This window comes from Lissotriton helveticus, chromosome 4_2, assembly GCF_964261635.1.
Source record: "Lissotriton helveticus chromosome 4_2, aLisHel1.1, whole genome shotgun sequence".
Lineage (NCBI taxonomy): Eukaryota > Metazoa > Chordata > Amphibia > Caudata > Salamandridae > Lissotriton > Lissotriton helveticus.
In genome coordinates, this window is record NC_136064.1 from 126,055,449 (window position 1) to 126,073,060 (window position 17,612).

The 17,612-nt window shown below is 38.0% G+C and overlaps 1 protein-coding gene across 1 annotated transcript in view; it reads right to left on the bottom strand.

Annotated features, from left to right (window-relative positions):
- Positions 1-3,248: 3,248 nt before the first annotated feature.
- The window catches only part of LOC144752096 (nicotinamide N-methyltransferase-like), a 104,905-nt gene continuing 90,541 nt past the window's right edge, over positions 3,249-17,612 (bottom strand). Inside the window, exon 3 of the mRNA XM_078640042.1 lies at positions 3,249-3,672. Coding sequence (XP_078496168.1) covers positions 3,249-3,672 — 424 coding nt within the window. The remainder of the gene's footprint in view (positions 3,673-17,612) is intronic.

Consider the following 17,612-nt stretch of genomic DNA (forward strand, 5'->3'; position numbering starts at 1 on the left):
TAGGTGACTGAAGATACAGAGCGCTGCGGAGCACTCTGTCCGAAATTGACCATAGACTAAGGTTCTACTGAACCTTAAAGTGCTGGTGAAGCACTTTGCTGGGAGTTCGCTGACCCAATCGGGGTCTTGATCGATAGCTGCAGAGAGGGTGGAGCGCAGGCGTTGCTTCCAAACTGCGGGTGCGGTCCTGTCCTGAGCGGTCCTGTCCTGAGGGTTTGCTGTCCTGTCCTGAGGTCCTGTCCTGATTCCTAATCTGAGGGTATCCTGTCCTGTCCTGGGTGTCCATTCTGCACCTGCTGTCCTTTGAGGGGTATCCTTCCTTGAGGGTTTCCTGTCCTTAAACTGACCCGTGGCCAGGGTTTGGTTTCCACACCAGTCTAGGTAAATACTGCTCTAAGTTCTTTAAACTTGCCCCTTTCTATTTTCCTGTCTTTTGCTTTAATAAAGTGACATCTTGCACATGTTGATTTTCCATGCTTCTGCCGCAAACTATTGAATCATAAAGTCAATTACATATTTTCTTAACTTGTTCCCATGCTATCCTACCTTTTAGAAATCATATTTTGCATTGCAGTTTGTCATTTTCTGATATGGTCTAGAACGGCCTTACTTAATTTGTCTAAAGGATTTCTGCCTTAAACTCATAGCGTTTTTCTGTTTGCATCTCACTTTAGCATTTAAATGGTTACCCTGACTTTATTTCTCTATAGTTATGTACTTTTCATTATCTTGGTTATTGATTGCCTTATTCTTGTAAGTTTGATGCTTGATGAAAACGAACTTTAGATAAACATTTTAAAACTTCCAGTTGTCCGTGGTCATTTTACAACAGTATTGAATTTCATTTGAATTTGCATTTGCTGCCTTTCCTTTTACAGCTAGGCCCCTGATCCGTTGAGGTCATAGGTACCCGTGTCGGTGGATGGTAAGTCGGGTACACTGAGTGATAACAGTAGGGAACACACACAATTGGTAGCAGCCCGTGAAGTCGCCCTGTCAATGAATAGTGTGAATTGAAAGTATATGGGCCCTGAAGCCGGAAACGGCGGAATCATTGGCTGGGTGACCTCGCGCGCTCTATCACATCTTTATTGACGTATTATGTCCAACCTTACGTCAAACCCGGCACCTTTCAGGTATAAATATACCAATGTTGCCTTAAGCAAACACACGGTGGTTTAGAGCAGAGCGGCTATCTACTTGCCCGAGAGCCCAGCTAATGCGAGAGCCCACGGACGCCGCCCCTCCCTTTTGACGCACTGAGAAAGACGCTGTCTTTTTCTCCAGCTGAGAAAATCCAGCTCCGGTTTCCAGCCACCCTTGCGGGTAGCTAGGATATCGATTCCTGAGAAAGAGATACCAGACCTCCTGCTTTCTATTACCCAGGTACGGAGCTGACTAAACCCTTGAGAGAATTCTTGATTCAGATTCCTTGGCAAAACCCAACTTAACTTAAACTGCTACTTACTTACTCCTTCCCACGCATTAGGCTTAGGTCAGGTACACCAGGGTAGGCGTATTTAGAAACACCAGTCGAGTACGTTAGTCAATGTTTTTCTGTATGTATATATTTTATCCATTTTAAAGTATCATATGGCTAAGAAACCATATCAATGCTTTTACAGTATCATTTCATAATACTACTTTTACTGTACGCACTTTACTTCATGTTAAGTATTGCAATTGTGGCAATTCATTTCTCTTGCATGAGAAAGAAGACTGCTCAATAAATAACACCTTTTATTGAAAACGCCCGTCTCTCTATTTCTCTGAACTCTGGTGAAACTAAGTATGCACAATTGACTGAGTGAAATAGCTGTCTGTTGTTTTCACACGACTCTAGAGATACACTCTTATTCTGAAGTTGTCATGTTTTATGGTTGTCAGAAGCTAATTCCTTCTTGTCTATCCAGGGAAGTTAAACTCCTCCTTGTTTGACACATGGATACAGCAAGGGAAAACGGGTCTGCAATGTAATCACTCCATTACTACACTCCTGCCAGGCTGCTGATCTAGAGGACACATAACTGTTGATGGAGTATTGTCCGATGGCAGACAATTGCACACTAGGAATGGAGAAGACCTGTTGGTAAGACGCTAAACTGTCCATCAAGATGGATGGAGTGTTTCCTCTGCATATATAATTGATATGGTAAAACCTCCACTAACAAGAGGAGCAGATTGAAACCACCATCTTGGAGGACAGATAAAAAAATGCCAAGATAGAAGTCAGCCATTTCAGATCACCATTAATTGTGAGATGGCTAAACATTGCCGAACAGTTAAGATTTATAACATGACTACTGGCATTAAAAAGGTGTAGGGTGGCTGGGGGGGTGGTGGGTAAAAAGGTTGGGCCTTTAAAGAAAGAAAAGAGAGAGCAGAAGGAATAGAGAGGGAGGGACTGCCCTCACTGTTATCATATTTCCATTGCTAGACGTTCTTTAAAATATTTATTAAAAAACTATTTAAACCTAAAATGAGTCTTCAGAACTGGATGGTTCCACTGCATTGCATAGTGTACTGCAAAGTACCAAAATGCATCATTAGAATTACTATTATTCCACATTCCACTAGTGCATTTTAAAGCTGTATTTACACATTACAAAAAAGATAGTGGAAAGAGGACTATATGCTATTCTCTAAGGAAAAATAGCCACTATATATTTTAACCATCTTTACATATTTACACATTACATATTACAAAATAGATAGTGGAAAGAGGGCTATATGCTATTCTCTAAGGAAATATAGCCACTATATATTTCAACCTTCTATTTATGGACATTAATGGACACACAAACACACAGAGGATTTAGAGCATTGCAGAACAAAACACACAAGATTTGAATTATTTGAGAAAAAGGACCATCATTTTATTTTAAGATTTAAATATTCTTTACAGCTGCAAATAAATCAAATGCATGATCAAATCAAATCAACCCATCACTCCTCCAAGCAGTTATTGCTTGAGCAACAATCCATGTGACATTTCAGTAAAGGACAAGATGATAATATTTAAATCAGAAACTGGCAGAGCAAAGGGAAAGTGGTCCAAGGAAAAGCAAAGGCCTGTGGTCAAGAAGTAAGGAGAGACAGAGAGCAGAGCATCACTGGTGTCAGCAGCAACAGGTCCAACAAAGGAGGAAACAGAAGGGATTTAATTCAGGGCAGGGACAACCTATTCCTTTCCTCTCTGTAGACATTATGTCTATCAATTAGGATTCATAAGTACATTCAACAGTTGATTATTTTTTAGCATGAACAAGTAATGAGCTGCTGTAATCTACCACATCATGCAATTGATCAAGGGTTCTAGGAAACACCTGCAGCTCCTTGATAACATAGTTAGCATCCCAAAGCGCTTTCCTTATAAAACTCTCATCCATACATAGATGGGGAAACTTAAAGCCCCCAACAATGTAATAAGTAGTATTGAGGCACACTATCAGGATTAAATGCCCGCCATCTTTTACCAGTGATGAGACATTGTTTAAAGCACTGTAGAACCCTTCTTTATTTGTCATGTGGGTCTCCAAACAATGAGGCAAAATCAGACAGTCAGCCTGAGGCAGGATGATGGGAGTCAAGGGGTTACTTTTGCAGGCATTGTATTTTAGAACATGCTTGATTTTCCTTTGTACCATATTTTGCTTCTCAGGCCATGCGTCCCTAAAATAAAATACAAACTTTCTTAATTTAAATGTATTATTTATTAAACAATGTTATTTTCTCACAAGTTATGGCATATTTTTCAAAACTGGTTATATATAGTGTGGATTTACAAATATACCTATATGCCTACTTTAAAACTATGGTATGTTGTGCTGAGGACTAAAGTAAATGTTTCCAGATTAAAGCTATTAATGGTATAAATTGAGATAGAATATACAAAAAAAGAGAGGCATATTTACAAGCTGCGTGCGCAATCTTTGACATAGCTGTGCGTTTATAAGGTAGACTTCTTTATAAATTGTTTTTTATGCTTGGATTCAATGCTGGTTTAGAAATTGTGTAATGGTTTCTTTGGACTTGTAAATATGCTCCTTTTTTTGAAGCGCCTTGTGCAACCTTTAGTATGGGTGGAAGCAGTGAATGTATGGAGAGGGATAGGAATAGCAGATAGAAAACCATATGAAATGGTGTGGGAGATGTATAAAGTATTTCAGTAATGGTATCAATTGAGATGGAATATAAGATAAAGAGGGGCATATTTACAAGACTCTTGTTCAATGTTTGACATGGGTGGAAGCAGAAAATGCTTGCAGAATAATAAAATTAGCACCCAGACAACAATATGAAATGCCGTGAGAGATGTTTTAAGGTTTCTTTTAATGGCATAAATGAGATAGAATATACAAAAAAAAGCCATATTTACAAGCTGCGTGCGCAATCTTTGACATAGCTGTGTGTTTATAAGGTAGACTTCTTTATAAATTGTTTTTTATGCTTGGATTCAATGCTTGTTTAGAAATTGTGTAATGGTTTCATTGGACTTGTAAATATGCTCCTTTTTTTGATGCGCCTTGTGCAACCTTTAGTATGGGTGGAAGCAGTAAATGTATGGAGAGGGATAGGAATAGCAGATAGAAAACCACATGAAATGGTGTGGGAGATGCATAAAGTATTTCAGTAATGGTATCAATTGAGATGGAATATAAGATAAAGAGGGGCATATTTACAAGACTCTTGCGCAAGGTTTGACATGGGTGCAAGCAGAAAATGCCTGCAAAATAATAAAATTAGCACCCAGACAACAATATGAAATGCCGTGAGAGATGTTTAAAGGTTTCTTTTAATGGCATAAATTGAGATAGAATATACAAAAAAAGAGAGGCATATTTACAAGCTGCGTGCGCAGTCTTTGACATAGCTGTGTGTTTATAAGGTAGACTTCTTTATAAATTGTTTTTATGTTTGGATTCAATGTTGGTTTAGAAATTGTGTAATGGTTTCATTGGACTTGTAAATATGCTCCTTTTTTTGAAGCGCCTTGTGCAACCTTTATTATGGGTGGAAGCAGTGAATATATGGAGAGGGATAGGAATAGCAGATAGAAAACCATATGAAATGGTGTGGGAGATGTATAAAGTATTTCAGTAATGGTATCAATTGAGATGGAATATAAGATAAAGAGGGGCATATTTACAAGACTCGTGCGCAATTTATAAAGAAGTATACCTTATAAACACACAGCTATGTCAAAGATTGCGCACGCAGCTTGTAATGCTGGTCTAGAGATATGTTTAAAGGTTTCTTTTAATGGCAAATTTATAAATTAAAAAATTAAAAAAGATAAAAAATGCAATAGATCTCGCCCTCGGTGTCACACATACTGTTGGCAGAGACAGACATGGTACATTATATCTAAAATCCTATTAATCGGCCTAAGATCACACTGTAAGTGAAGCTTGATTCACCCATCATTGTAATCTTAGGCAGAGTCACACATACTGTTGGCAGAGACACACATGGTACATTATATCTAACATTCTGATCATGTGCCTAAGATCACACTGTGACTGAAGCTTGATTCACCCATCACTGTGATCTTAGGTAGAGTCACACATACTTTCGGCAGGGACAGACATGGTACATTATATCTAAAATCTTATTAATCTGCCTAAGATCACACTGTAGATTATGACATTTATTTTTCATAAAAACCGAATTGAATCGACGTTATAGACTGAAATAACATGTGACCCATAAATCTATAGTGGTTCTCTACAACACGTTAATTTTATATTAACAGGTTCTATCAAAAACCGCGGAAAACAGCGCTAAGGAAAAAAAGCTGTTTGACCAAAAAGACAAAAAAGGCGGGATACGACCGTCTAAATTCACTCTGAGAGATCTGGTGGCTCCTCCGGGGTTCTTTACCGTGCACCTTCACTGTTATCAGGTAATATGCAAGGCATAGAATAAGTTGAAACAAAGGGTAAAGAGACAAGAAGGTTAACTAAAAATTATTTTTATTATCTATTTCCTTACTAAAGCCATTGAGCAAGAGTGAAGGCACTGACGACCTCTATTGAATTCTGGAAGTCTCTCTCAATATATAAAAGAGAAAATAAACAGGTACAGATTTTGCCTAACTGAAATACAATCCTTGATAAAGGCGGGTAGGCGAAGACCCAAAGATGTTAGAGAAAGAACGCTGATTGCCTAAGTTAATATCACTAAATGGAGTTTGTCTAAAAGCTCATCCCTAGAATAACAGGTAGCGCAAAATGATATATCCCTGGTAGCACCAGTGAATTTATAGAAATGTTGTAAATATGATAAAGTGTTACAAACAACAGTATCTAAAATTATGTTTTTAATTTGTAGATTATTTATGAAACTGTCAAAGTTGTCCTGAAGAAGGTGTACATATTTGAAAATCACACCGAAACGCAGCGTCGACCCTTTGTACCTTGACCTTTTTATGGTTTTTATTGTTTTATTCTAGAGTGTAACCCCTAGTGGGAGGTATTTTAATAAATTTTGTTACCACTTTCATTTTTCTGGTGTGCTTACCTGTTTTACCTGTTTATAAATAGATGTCTATCTTGCATCAAAATATATCATTTTCACTTGGGATGGTGTTTGTTATATAAGTTTTTCCACATGCTCAAGAGTGGCTATTAGTTTTAAGACCTGAATGTAAGTAGGTTCTGTGCAGACATTGGTATTTTCCAATCTAGGACTCTGGACTTTAATAGAGTCTTTTACCAAAAACACAAGCCCACTGTTTTTAAATGTAGTACAATCCCCCAACCTGTGTGCAAGTAAACCAGGGGAACCTTCCGCTTAATTTTTGACGAGAGACAGACATGGTACATTATATCTAAAATCCTACTAATCTGCCTAAGATCACACTGTAAGTGAAGCTTGATTCACCCATCATTGTAATCTTAGGCAGAGTCACACATACTGTTGGCAGAGACACACATGGTACATTATATCTAACATTCTGATCATGTGCCTAAGATCACACTGTGACTGAAGCTTGATTCACCCATCACTGTGATCTTAGGTAGAGTCACACATACTTTCGGCAGGGACAGACATGGTACATTATATCTAAAATCTTATTAATCTGCCTAAGATCACACTGTGAGTGCAGCTTGATATAATGAGCAACTAGAGTGCTAACATTCAGAATTTATGGCAAATGTGTGACATATCTGAATGCCTTCTTGATGGAACCAAAGTAAACAAGCATTGAAAATGCAATAGATCTCGCCCTCGGTGACATACATACTGTCGGCAGAGACAGACATGGTACATTTTATCTAAAATCCTACTAATCTGCCTAAGATCACACTGTAAGTGAAGCTTGATTCACCCATCATTGTAATCTTAGGCAGAGTCACACATATTGTTGGCAGAGACACACATGGTACATTATATTTAAAATCTTATTAATCTGTTAAGTAATCAAGCATTGAAAATGCAATAGATTTGGTGTGATGTTGGGCACATGTCCACCATATGACATTTAATCTACCATCTCTTTCTCTGCAAGCAGTATGTGTGTCTCTGCTCATATTATTTCAAAGTATGTACAGGCCAAAAACAGACCACCTATATATAAACAAGACATAAAAAATAATTAGTTAATCGTTTTTGACAGAAAGCAAAGCACATGTAATGTAAATGAGCCTTTTGTTGTATACTAGTGTTTATATTGTTTACGTATTGTAATTGATGTGTAATATATTTGTAGTGGTCTATCATATGTTCTTTTTCTTTACTACAGATTATAATCATCTCTACAAACAAACTAAAAGATGCCTTCTAAGTCAAGAACAGAAAAAATTCATAAAAGTAAATTAAGGACTAAGGAAAAAGAAAATCAACAACCAACCAAAAGAAAATCTTCAAAGAAAAAGAAAAATGCTCCTGGTAGGCAATCTAAAAATTTTCTCAGGAACTTATTGAAATGTCAAGAAAACATTTTTTTTTAAGAAAGAACAATGAAACACTTGTAATTTCAAAGAAAACAGGATGTTCTTCTAAACATGTTAGAACCTGTACAAGGAGATGATACTTTGCATACCAAAAGAAGAAGCAAGCAATTTTCTGAAATACGTAGACGAATGTTTTACAACAGAATAGTAACAAATTTATTAAAAAATATAAAAAGGTTTAAAAAAAAGACTGCTTTTTACAAGAAAAAAAAACATAGTTAAGATCGTGGATGAAGCATTTAAAGTGAAAAATAAATTGTTTTGTCTAGTAATGAATAGAATTCGTACACTTGATAAGATAATCAATGTATTCAAATCAAAATGTAAGTGGAGGAGAGTAATTAATCAAACTAATTTCTGTGATGTTTTTTCTGGAGAATGGAAGCATAGTTCAAGTTCTGAGCCATTTTTTTATGAAGAAAGTTACTTTCAAGATAATGATTTGGTGCATGCAGTTGACACCAGTGGTCGAGCATATGAGGCGAAGGACGGTTGTCCGGTTGAAAAAGAAGAGATTGTGCCTAGAAATACAGAAGAGGTGTTAGCTGATGAAGTTTTAGGGAGACGTCCTAAGACTCCAGTGTATACAAGGAAATGTAGTAGTATTTGTAGTGTCCGACAGGAATCAATTGATTTGTTTCACAATTTCTTACGGACATATACTGAGAAAAGTGTGAAACAAAAAATGAAAATTTTACAAGAGTTAGATCCTTGTAGAGTGAGAGAAAAAACAGGTTTGCAAGGGCATCCACTGGCTTGTCTTTCAAGAAAAGTATGTCAGAATGTTTTTCACCATTTTAGGTTGTTAGCAGTGTATCATAATAAAGTGAGGAAATTAGTTAGAAGGTTGTACTATGCATAAAGTCCAGCACTTAAACTAAAACAGTTAAACAGTGCTCTTTTGCATGGAACTGAATTAGATGTCAAAAACATTTGTGATTAAATTGAGTTGTGTTACATTGGTGAAAAAGAGGTCAGTGCAGAAATTGATACAGTAATAGAAGGTAATGTAGAAGAGAATGTAGATATTTTATGTACAGAAAAATTTGAAAATGAAATTATAAAGTTTAAAGTCAATTCAAGTGAAAGGCCTAATTTTTCTTGTGTTTGTTGTCAACGGACTCATTATAAGCATCAGACTAGATTAGTTGATTTATATGTAAAAAGCAAAAAGATAAATAATAATGAGTGGAAGGATTTTGCAACTTATTTGTTGGTTGAAAATTGTTTTGATTTGGGCTCTGATCTTCGTATTTGTACATATTGCTATAATAAATGAAATGAAAACAAAATGCCTGCTAGAGCTGTTAATAATAATCTGGAGTTGGTAGACATCCCATCTGAATTGATGGATTTAAATACCTATGAGTCTATTCTGATTCAATGTGTACATCCTTTTCAGGCTATTGTACACATGGAGCCTAAGACAGGGAAATTGCCTCCTTCAGATTTACAGAGAGGATTAAAGGGAAGAGTTGTTTATTTGCCTCTAGATTTTAAGAAAAATATTGATAAAATTGGTGTCGAAAAAGTAGAAGAGGAACCTCTGGTTATTCTAGTTAATGGTGTTCCGACAAAAACTAAGAAAATCTGGCAAGAATTAGTGGATGTTAGGAAAGTCAAGAAGGCAACGTTGTATCTGGTAAAAAATAATCAGTACTATAAAAATGTGTATGTGGGAGAAGAGGAAACAACTGCACAAGATGACACTGATGTCTCTACTGGGCAAATTGAAAAAGTTGATGTCTCTAGAAGTGAAGAAATTTACGAACATTATAGTGTTCATCCATTGCATTCCAAAGAAGTAATGAGGAATGCTATTGACTTGTTTCAGATGAAAAAAGCCGAAGGAAGTCCCATTAGTGTATGGGAAGACAGTTTGGAAGCTCGTTGTTTTCCACAGTTATTTCCAACAGGTGAAGGTGGATGATATGACGAGCGACCTGTTCAAATTCCTGCATCTGAATACCGGACTTCAAGATTATATGCAGAAGATCCAAGGTTTCGTCAATGCATTCCATATTTGTTCCGTCTACTGTCTGAGAGTGACTTGTCTGGACTTTCCTATGCAGTAAACCATATACGGAAAAGTGGAGCACATCTACAAAATGTTTCGGCAATGCATTTCATGGATAAAGTGAAACTGCAAGACAGTGTTTTGGAATCTCAGCTAATTAATCTCATGGCATGTCAGCTTGGTACTAACGAGTATTGGTACCATCGTCATGGGGAATTGAAATGTATGCTAAGAAACTTAGGAACTCCTACATGGTTCCTCACTCTTAGCTGTGCTGATTATGCTTGGGAAGACTTACTTGAATTTCTACGAGAGGCAAATAAAAACATTGAAAATATTGAATACAAGACACCTGGAAAACTGTGCTCTTTGGATTCAGTTAATGTATGCAGGTATTTCAATCCTAGGTTTGAAGCTATGATGTCTTTTATTACACACAAAAAAAATCCTCCGCTTGGAGAGGTGTTGGATTTCTTTTGGAGAAAGGAGTATCAAGCAAGAGGTGCTCCTCACATACATATGCTGCTATGGATTAAAGATGCACCAAAATTTGGAGCAGATTCAGATGAGAAAGTGATGAGTTTCATCGAGCAGTATTCTACATGTGCTGTTCCGAAAAGAACAGAAGAAAACAATTTAAGACACCAAGTTTTACGCTTTCAAACCCATCGTTGTGGGAAATACTGTCATCGAAAATACAAATCCAAGGACAAATTCTACACGAAATGTCGTTTTGCATTTCCACGTCAATAACATTGAAAGGAAGAGTCAACAATTTTATGTCTTCTCTGCGACATACTGTGACAAGGAAATCACCCAAAAATACATACAACCTAAGAAGCAATGAGGAATCCAAATACATAAATGACTACAACCCAGTCATTTTGTCCATGTGGAATGCTAACATGGATATTCAATATGTGGCTGACAACTCTATTGCTGTGGCTCAATTTGTGACGTCTTACATCACAAAATCAGAAAAAAAGGAACTGAAGGAAATGTGGGAGGAAATTTCACATGAAAAGAGTCTAAGCAAGAAATTATACAGTTACAGTCTGAAGATGTTGTCGCATCGAAGACAAACATGTTGGATACATACTATCCAAATAGAAGTACTCACCTTGAGAACGCTTGTCTCTATGAATTTCTGCAAACCTACATTTTTAAAAAGAATGTCACAGAAGACATCAAAAGAAGGTGTATATGCTGTAATTGGATGTGAAGGCTGTCTAGTAAAACAAAGAAAAGGCCATTTGATTAATCATCGAAAATTGAGTTGTGATTCTCCAGACAAAAGGGAATTTTATTACTTAGCTCTTTTACAACTCTTTAAGCCTTGGCGTAGAGAAGAGGAACTACTTGGAGATTTTCTTACTTACGAAGATTCGTTCAATGCAACCAAGGATACGATAGAATGTCCTGTTTTTTCAAATTATCTGCAAATGTTGAACGAGGAAATACAGCAAGAAGCTACAATTGCAGCAGAGATTGCTAGAGACAGTTCTCAAGATAGTCAGAGTTCTGCTTCATTGAGTCAGGATCCACTAGGAGGACCAATTATACAAAATGAAGCTGCTACTGCCATGGATGAAGTTGAAAGAGCCATGGAACAAGCTCAGGAGGATGGAGTTGACTTAGAAGATTTGGAAAAAGAACTAAACGTTGAGCAGAGACAAATATATGACCAAGTCACAGAACAAATTGGGCATGGTTTATCTCATGAGAAAAAAGAGTGCTCATGTACATCATTTGTATCTATCCGACTGTATGTGAGTGGAGAAGCAGTAACTGGGAAAAGTTTCCTGATTAAAGCGATTGCAACATATTTGCAGAAAACAACGGAGTCATCGCTCTCTTGTGTTGTTACTGCTCCAACTGGGTTGGCAGCACACAACATTAAAGGGATTACTTTACATCGCTTATTGATAACAAATTACAAAACCACAAGCTATCTGGAGAGGCTTGTTGTGAAGTTTCAAGAGTCCTAAAGAAAATGAAACTTCTTATCATTGATGAAGTAAGCATGGTATCAAATGTAATGCTTGCTTTTGTGCATTTAAGAATGCAAGAAATTCTTAAAACAGACTATGATGTGTTATTTGGAGGCAAACACATCATTGTTTTTGTAGATCTACTGCAACTAACTCCAGTGAAAGGACAGCCAGTGTTTAAAATGCTTACGCATGAAGATACCAGGAAGTGCTTAGGAAGCATTGGAAATGTTAACATATGGTTAAATTTCAAATATGCAGAACTACTTCAAAATATGCGACAGGCAAAGGATGAAGATTATAAAAATATTCTACAAGATGTAAGAATTGGAAAACTAACTTAGCATGGCAAAGAAGCTTTACAAGGACGATTAATTTCAAATGTGTTTCCAAAGGAAAATATTCTCCCAGAGAATATTTTTAAGAAAATTCCTGAAAACAAATCTGTCATATGCTTGATGCCAACTCTGCAAGAATGTTCAATCTTCAACACCAAAATGTTAAAGTTGGAAAATCAAGAGATTGTGAAAATGAAAGCTATTGATAAAATAGAACATGAAGGAGCAACTATTATTTTGTCTGAAAAGTTGAAATCAAAATTGGATTCTTTAGAGAAGACAATATCTAAAACTGCTGGTATGGAAAAGATTCTGTATGCATCTTTAAATTGTCGTATAATTTTACGACGTAATTTACATGTGGAAAGAGGTTTAGTAAATGGAGCAATGCGTCATGTTGTGGATTTTGTGAATTACCGAAATAGAGATGGAATTGAAATTATAAAAATTTAATTTGATGGTATTGAAGAAGTACAACAAATCAGTCGTTGTTCTGCTCGTTTTTTGCTAGTGAAAGATTTATATGTCTACAGAAAACAGTTTCCTGTTTCTTTGGCATATGTAGTAACTATTCATAAATCTCAAGGTTTAAGTGCTTTGGTGAATATTGGAAATTCTGTGTTCAAGGAGGGCATGGCATATGTTGCTTTATCTCGAGTCAGAATTTTATCTGGATTGTACTTGATTGATTTTGATGAAACAAAGATTAATGCAGATCTAAATTGTGTAAAAGAATATAATAGGTTAAGAAGAGAGTATGCTCCAAATTTACCTCAATATCCTCTGTTTGAAAAGCGTGTGGTAGGCGAAAAAGAAGAAATGAGAAAAATTGTAGTGAAGTTGTAGCAAAAAGAAAAAAAGTAAATGAATCAGCAATTGTAAGCAGAAACTAAATGGATTCAGTTAAATATGTTGTTGGATTTCAGTTTGAAAATAGTTCTGGTGTCAACTGCTATGCTAATGTAGTGGTTAATGTTGTTTTTTTTCTCCAAACTGTAAAAGAACAGATTGCTGAAAATCGTGATCAAACACTTTGTTGTTTATTAAATTCTGTATTAGAGAAATGTAGCAGTGATAGAACAAAAATACAAAGTGTTTCTGAAATTCGAAAGGTTTTAGACATATGTTCTGGTCTAAATCAATTTACACAGAATATTCAGCAAGATTATCAGGAATTTCTAATGTATATGCTTGTTGTTTTGCAAGATGAAGGTGTAGATGCAGAAAATCTTTTTGTCCTTTCTTATAAATGGCAACATGACTGTGACAATTGCTCCTTTTCAAGTAGTACTACAGTAGACACTGAAAGATTTATATATTTGACGTTACCAGACTGCAAATCAGTGTCTTTTAATAATGTAGTTAGAGCAGCAAATCAAAACATGGTCTGTAGTCGATGTAAATCTGAAATGCTATCAACTTTATTTTTAAGAAGATATGGACAGTATGTTATTTTAATGTTCCAACGATGTAGACCTGATGGAACTAAATTGACAACATTAATTAAAAATGTTGTGGCTTCTCAATTATCAATTTCAGGAAGAACCTTACAACTGCAGCAATTATTTTCCATGATGGTCCTTCAACAACATCAGGACATTACACATGTTATTTAAAATGTCAAAAAGGGTGGAAGCTCTGTAATGATACTCAATTGACTTTCAAACAACGTTTGCCTTCTGACTTACTAAATTCTTACCTAGTGTTCTTACAACCGAAATTTTAGGGAAGGTTATTGGCCTATGAAGATTACAGCAGTTAATATAACTTAGTTCGCTCTTCAAAATTACTTTCTGAATGAGAGTGATGAAGATAATAAAAAACATGTAGTTCTCCTAGAGATAGTATATGTTCATCATATAGTGCGTTCTGTGAGTATTAAAAAAATTATTTATAAAAAGTAAGCTAGAGGTGGAAGTAAAACTCTTGTTTCATAATGTAAAAGATGTTGGAGATTTTCTTTCAGAAAGTCGGGTAAATGAGACATTAAGAATACTCTTGACTAATTTCCGTAGAAAAGGACTTTCCATATACTATTTGGCCTCGTGGAAAAGTGGATGGATCAAAAGTGAGTTTAGATATGGTTTTTAAAATTTTACATCAGTTAAGAAATTATTCAATGTTTTTTTTTAAACACAATCATTTTGATTGTGTTTTTTTTGCCCACTGTTATATGATGAGTACTATTGAAGTCACTTTTTAAGTGAAATTCAATATATTCTGAGAACAGCAAAAATAAACCATTTAACATGATGTTGAAATTATTATTAAATATATATTACTTTCCCATTCTCTTATGCCCACTCACCTATTTCCACCCTCTATCACTCCTCTTAACTCACCCTCACTGGCCTTTTTTCACTCTCCCTCACCTCCCTTCCCATATTCCACTTTCCTCACTTATTCTTATTAACCACTCCTTCACTGCCCGTTCCCTCTCTCCCATTCACAACTTTCCAGCTGTCAGTCACTCTACTTCACTCCCATTCCTGTTGTTTTCTTTCTTTGTTTCTTCAATAATTCCCCTTCTCTCACTCACTCCTTCTCTCACTTCCTCTGTCCTCTCACATCCTCACTCCCTTTCCCTCACTCCCTGTCTCTTAGCTTCAGTCATTCGATCCAGTTACTCTCTCACTCCTCTTCCATCACCCACACTCCCTTACTTATCTTACTTTGTCTCTTGTATTTTAAAATATATAATATATATAATCTATTTTTTTGTCTTTCACAGATATACATTTTAATGGAAATATGATATTAAATTTACATTACTTATAAGGTAAGTTTCATGTACAATATTTATTTTCACGATACTGTTTTCCATAACCTCACTACTCTTCTTTGATACTCACACACCTCTGTTCCCTTATTGCGCTTGCCTCACTTATTCTGAATCCCCACGTTTACTCTCTTTTTTCATATTTTTCTCTTACACTCACCTTCTGTCAGGCCTTCTCCTTTATTTTCTTTACTCCCTCTTCTCTTACTTCATTGTTTTATTTGTTTCCCTTCCTTTACTCTCCTTACTCCACTTCACCTACTCCTTCTCTTTCTTTCTCTGTCCTCTTACTTCTACACTCCCCTTCCCTCAATCTCTTTCTGTTAGCTTCATTCTCTCCATACCCTTAGTCTCTCACTTCTCTTCTATCACGTTCACTGCCTATAACTCAGCTATACTCCCACACTCACCTTCTTTCAGACCTTCTTCTTTAATTTGATTCCTCTCTCTTTCCTTCCTTTGCTCCTTCACTCTTTTCTCTTCCCTTACTTTCTTATTCCACTGTACTAACTCCTTCTCTTACTCCTTCTGTCCTCTTACTTGTCCACTCCCCTTCCCTCATTTTCTCTCTGTTAGCCTCATTCGCTCTGTCCTCTTAGTCTCTCACTCCTTTTCTATCACGCTCACTCTCTATAACTCAGCCAGACTCCTACACTCACCTTCTTTCAGACCTTCTCCTTTACTTTCCTTCCTCTCTTTTCCCATCCTTCACTCCTTCACTCTTTTCCCTTCCCTTACTCCTCTTTCTGCAGTTCAGTATCTGCTTCTGTCAATCCATCTGTTCTCTAACTTACTCACTCCCCTTTTCTCACTCTCTCTGTGTTACCCCCATTCTCTCCGTCCTCTTAGTCTCTCACTCTTCTTCTATCATGCTCACTCCCTATTACTGAGCCATACTCTCACACTCATCTTCTTTCAGACCATCTCCTTTACTTTCCTTCCTCTCTCTTCCCATCCTTACCTCTTTCACTGTTTTCCCTTCCCTTACTCTCCTTAATCCACTTCACTAATTCCTTGTCTTACTCCCTCTATCCTCTTACTTCTACACTCCCCTTACCTCATTCTCTCTCTGTTAGCCTCATTATCTCCGTCTCTTTAGTCTCTCACTCCTCTTCTGTCACGCTCACTCCCTATAACTTGGTTATACTCACACACTCACCTTCTTTCAATCCCCCTACTTCACTTCCCTTCCCCTCTCGTCCCTTTGAGACTCATCTTGCTGCTGTATTCCAGGACGACTTCTTTCCAGGACCAGAGCCCACGCCTCGCGGTACCCGCTTCGCGGGTCCCGCTTCGACAGGAGAGGGGGAGAGAAGCTTTGTGAACTGCTGGGCGCAGGGCGTGAGACAGGGCTGCGAGCATCAACCGGGACTCATTATCCCAGGAGCCCCGGTTTGATTGAGTCCATGTCAGCTGGCCTGCTCTCCCTGACCGCCCCGCCCAGCCCAGCCCAACCCACATCAAAAGACGTTCCTGCTTGTTCCAACTTGGGATTCCTTTGAGACTCATCTTGCTGCTGTATTCCAGGACGACTTCTTTCCAGAACCAGAGCCCACGCCTCGCGGTACCCGCTTCGCGGGTCCCGCTTCGACAGGAGAGGGGGAGAGAAGCTTTGTGAACTGCTGGGCGCAGGGCGTGAGACAGGGCTGCGAGACTCATTATCTCAGGAGCCCCGGTTTGATTGAGGCCGTGTCAGCTGGCCTGCTCTCCCTGACTGCCCCGCCCAGCCCAGCCCAACCCACCTCAAAAGTCCGCTGTAAGAACCAGCATAACTCGCTGCGCGGGAGCGCCCGGGGCAAAGCCCGGGCAAAGGGCGGGCCTTCTGTGGCCCTCAGAGGCCTGAGGAGCCGGGGCTGGGCCCACCCTCTTGACCTTATTGCCGCTATCCCTATCAAAGGATAGCATATATAGGACATGTCTACACCAGCGCCTGAGGGGTCCACGGGTAAGGTGGGGGGAACAACAAAAAATGGGACTTTGGATATGTACTTTGCACGAACACCGGGAGGCGGGGACAAAGACTCCTCCATGGCCGAGCGTAGGGCTGAACGCCGTCGCTCGATTGAAAAACTGAAACAGAGACCATTAATCGACTTTTCCACTCCCCAAGACAGTGAGTTCCTCTCCGTCAGCGAGGGCTCACTATCTGAGGAGGGCGTCCCGCTCTTGCTGAGAAACCATACTACTCCCCTTAGTTCACCGACAGAGCAACCGCCTACGGCGACTGATTTAAACAGCCCCACAGAGACCCCATCGATTTAATCTCACAACCTACCCTACCGAGCAAACCGGCCATTGCCGTGAAAGGTAAACAAAAATTACGGCCCGATGCGAACCCCTATGCTCCCCCCCCCTAATAAGCGCAGAAAGAAAACGAGGGGAAATCACGTTAAATCAAAAATTTCCCATTCTGACTTTGGAAAAGGTCCAAAGCCACCTCCTAAACACGATCAAACAGCGGACGAAGTGTACAGTTCTCCCCTCGCTGGAACCACCCATATCTCTGATGTGGTGGAAACTCCAATGATT